Source organism: Cebus imitator, unplaced genomic scaffold (assembly GCF_001604975.1).
Source record: "Cebus imitator isolate Cc_AM_T3 unplaced genomic scaffold, Cebus_imitator-1.0 Scaffold449, whole genome shotgun sequence".
Taxonomy (NCBI): domain Eukaryota; kingdom Metazoa; phylum Chordata; class Mammalia; order Primates; family Cebidae; genus Cebus; species Cebus imitator.
Genome location: NW_016107764.1, coordinates 3378128 through 3381529, shown reverse-complemented (window position 1 = coordinate 3381529; position 3402 = coordinate 3378128). Strand labels below are relative to the sequence as shown.

Below are 3402 nucleotides of genomic sequence, written 5' to 3'. Positions count from 1 at the left end.
ACCCTTCACGGACCCTCATTTCGGGAACGCGCTGCTCACCCCTCACAGACCCCCGAGACGGCTCTCACCCTTCACAGACCCTCAAGCCGGGAAAATGCCCCTCACCCTGCACAGTCTCTCACGCCAGAAAAACGCTCCTCATCCTTCACAAACACACCCACCCCAGGAACACACCCCTCACCCTTCAAGGTCCCAACCCAGTGACCACGTCCCTTGCCCTTTATAGACTCCGCCCGCGACCTCACCTCCTTCACGCTTTGTAAATACCGCCCTCTGACCACATCTCGCGCCCTTCATAGGCACCGACCCGCGACCCTGCAGCTTTTATAGGCCTTGCTCCGTGACCACGCCCCCGCACCCCGGATGGACTCCGCCCCCGATGGCCCCGCGCAGGAGCGCGGTGACCCCGCCCCCACGGGGGCAGCTCCGCAACCCTGCCCCTTCCGGGTCGCTCGCGGGTCCCCACCCCTGGTCGGCCAGCTCCGGTGCCCGCGGGGAAAAGCCCGGGGCCAGAGGCCACCAGTCAGTCCAACTCACCGCCCGACTGGTGGGACGAGGACAGCTCAGGTCAGCAGGACACAGGCCGGAAGTGAGGCTCACCCGGCCGCTCTAGGACGCGGGAAGAGCGAGGCCTCGGTGGCTCCCGGCTCCCCGTCCGGCTCCCTCAGGAGAAGGGAGGACCCGGCACCGCGGTCGTATCCGCCTCCTTTTCTGGCCCTGAGTACGCCCTGGGATCCTCAGGGGTGGAGACTGGGTGCTGTCGAGGACCGGCGAGAGTGGAAAGTTCGCGCCTCCGTGGGAAAACGAGGAGGTGACAGGGCGGGGGAGCGGCCGCCGGGTGGGGGCGTCCGAGACCCTCGGGAAACGCCGCGCTCCCGACCGTTCGCACCGCTGGCGTCCCGCGGCCGTGAGGTGCGGCCAGTTTGCTCCCAGAATGTCAGTCATCCTGCGCGGGAAAGGACGCGGTTCGCGGAGAAGGCGTTCTGTCCGCTCTGTGGGCGCAGCGCTCCCCTTCCTGGACGACAGCGGCCCCAGACGCTGCGGGTCCCCGCGGATTCCAGCGCGGAGGAGGGCGCTGTGACCGGGGGTGCGGGGAAGGGAGAGAACCTCGGTGGATTTTATTTCTGTGAGAAGCCCGCTTTCCTACCCAGATCTCATGCCAGCTGGTGACGCGAGGTTAACCTGGGCAGTGATGCAGCCCACGCAGCCCGCCACGGGCCCCATGCCGTCCCGCCCTCCCGCCCCCAGCCCACCAGCACCCCACACGGCCTCCCCTCGTACCCCCAGCCCCCTAAGCCCTCCACACCACCCCGCCCCGCAGCGCCCGCCCCAAGGCCTGGCGGCGATCTCACACACTGCCCTGCCCTACAACACACCGCCCTGCCCTACAACACACCCCCCATCCTCCTTAGCGCCCCGACTTTCCGTTCCCACACCGCCCCGCCCCACAGCGCCCCTCACCTCCCCTCGCCAGTCCCCACCCCCTACATCTCCTGACACCTGAGAGGCTGGGCTCCCGGTACTTCCCAAGAGATAAGAGGTGTGTCCCGCGCCCTGTATACTGAGAAGCTCTCGAACTCCAGGACCCTGCTTTTTTAGGCAGAATGCTATGGGTGGGCCACTCCACGGAGAAACACGGCTGGGGTCTTCTCACCCACTGGGGTTGCAGACTGCAGGATGGTGTGAACGTTTGTTCACATCTTGGACCCCCAAGGGAGGGGTGGCATTCTCTTTGCAAGAAGGCTTCTGAAGCCTTAGAGGCGAAGCTGGTTCTCTTTCCACTCCTGCCTGCTTCCCAGGCCAACAAGAGATATCCTGACCCACTGATGGCCAAGGACACCGGTGGAAATGGCCTTCTTCCTCTCAGTACAGACTGTGCCATGCAGGCCAGGAAAAGCCAAGAAAACGTGGATGGAACAGACAGGTTCCTAGCAAAATAATAAAGCTGAGCCAAAATAGAAAACGTGAATTAACTAATTGCCAAAAAAAGAGATTAGAGAGGTGATTAAAAAGCTACCATTAAGAAAGCTCCAGATGGCCTCACAGCTGAGCTCTCACCAACCTTTAGAGATCAGATAATTTGAAAGTTAATTACAATACTCCAAGCCACAGAAAAAGATTAAAAACCTCAATTCATGTTATGAGGCCTCTGTCTATAAGTTGTCTAAGTCTGTGTTGCTATTAGGGAATACCTGAGACTGGGTAATATAAATAAAGGAGGTTTATTTGGCTCACAGTTCTGCAGGCTGCACAGGAAGCATGTCACTAGTATCTACTGGTGGGGCCTCAGTTCCACTTATGGTGGAAGATGAAGGGGAGCTGGTGTGCAGAAATCACACAGCAAGAGAAGAGGCAAGAAAGAGACTGGGTGGGTAGATGCCAGGCTTGTTTAAACAACCAGCTTTTGGGGGAATTCATAGAGCTAGAACTCCCTCATTACCATGAAGAGGGCACCACGTATGGATCCACCCCAGAACTCAAACACCTCCCACTACGCACCCATCTCCAACTTGGGGGATCAAATCTCAACATGAGGTTTGGGAGGACAAACACCCAAACCATAGCAAAGCTTAACACACCAAAACGATAGAGCTCCAAGAATCTGTAGACCCAGATCTCTGTGTTTAATGTTGAAGAACAAATTATAAATAAGTCAGTGCAAATAGAATCAAGCAGTGTATCAAAAAATAATATGCCATGGCCAAGTATGGTTTATTTCAGGAATGCAAGGATACCTCCATACCATTGCAATTCATTAGCTCGACAAATTAAAAGAAAATAGCCTGGGTATGGTGGTTTACGCCTATAATCCCAGTACTTTGGGAGACTGAGGTGGATGGATCACCTGAGGTCAGGAGTTTGAAACCACCCTGGCCAACATGGTGAAACCCTGTCTCTACTAAAAATACAAAAAATTAGCTGGACGTGGTGGCAGGCACCTGTAATCCCAGCTACTTGGGAGGCTGAGGCAGAAGAATCACTTGAACTTGGGAGGAGGAGGTTTCAGTAAGCCGAGATCACGCCAGTGCACTCCAGACTGGGCAATGAGAGCAAAACTCCATCTCAAAAAAAAAGAAAACAGCATTCCATCAACATATGGTAAGTAACATTGAGTAAAATTCTGGAGTCATTCTGAGTGAAATTTCAAAGAAAATAGAATTGAATGAAAATGACTTAAATATGCTAAAAATTATTAACTAGAAACTCCAAGAACAAACATCATTTATAAAATGATATGCTAAAACTATTACTTTTTTTTGTTGTTTTTTTTTTTGAGACTGGATCTTGCTCTGTCACCCAAAGCTGGAGTGCAATGGCACGATCTCAGCTCACTGCAACCTCTGCCAGGTCCTGGGTTTAAGCAGTTCTCCTGTCTCAGCCTCATGAGTAGCTGGAACTACA

At 55.0% G+C, this 3402-nt stretch overlaps 2 protein-coding genes across 4 annotated transcripts in view; one reads left to right on the top strand and one right to left on the bottom strand.

Annotated features, from left to right (window-relative positions):
* LOC108291356 overlaps positions 1-391 on the bottom strand; it is an 8012-nt gene extending 7621 nt beyond the window's left edge. The window contains exon 1 of one of the 3 annotated variants that reach the window (XR_005197274.1): positions 106-210. Coding sequence is in view for 1 of the 3 variants with exons in the window: in XM_017511719.2 (XP_017367208.1) it covers positions 246-297 (52 nt within the window). In the remaining 2 variants the exon portion in view is untranslated. Of the gene's footprint in view, positions 1-105; positions 211-245 lie in introns of those variants that run through there. The other 2 variants (XR_001819862.2, XM_017511719.2) reach the window with 2 other exon arrangements.
* A 357-nt stretch (positions 392-748) lies between these two features.
* ARHGAP39 (Rho GTPase activating protein 39) overlaps positions 749-3402 on the top strand; it is a 166085-nt gene continuing 163431 nt past the window's right edge. The window contains exon 1 of the mRNA XM_037732452.1: positions 749-811. The gene's annotated coding sequence lies outside the window, so the exon portion shown is untranslated. The remainder of the gene's footprint in view (positions 812-3402) is intronic.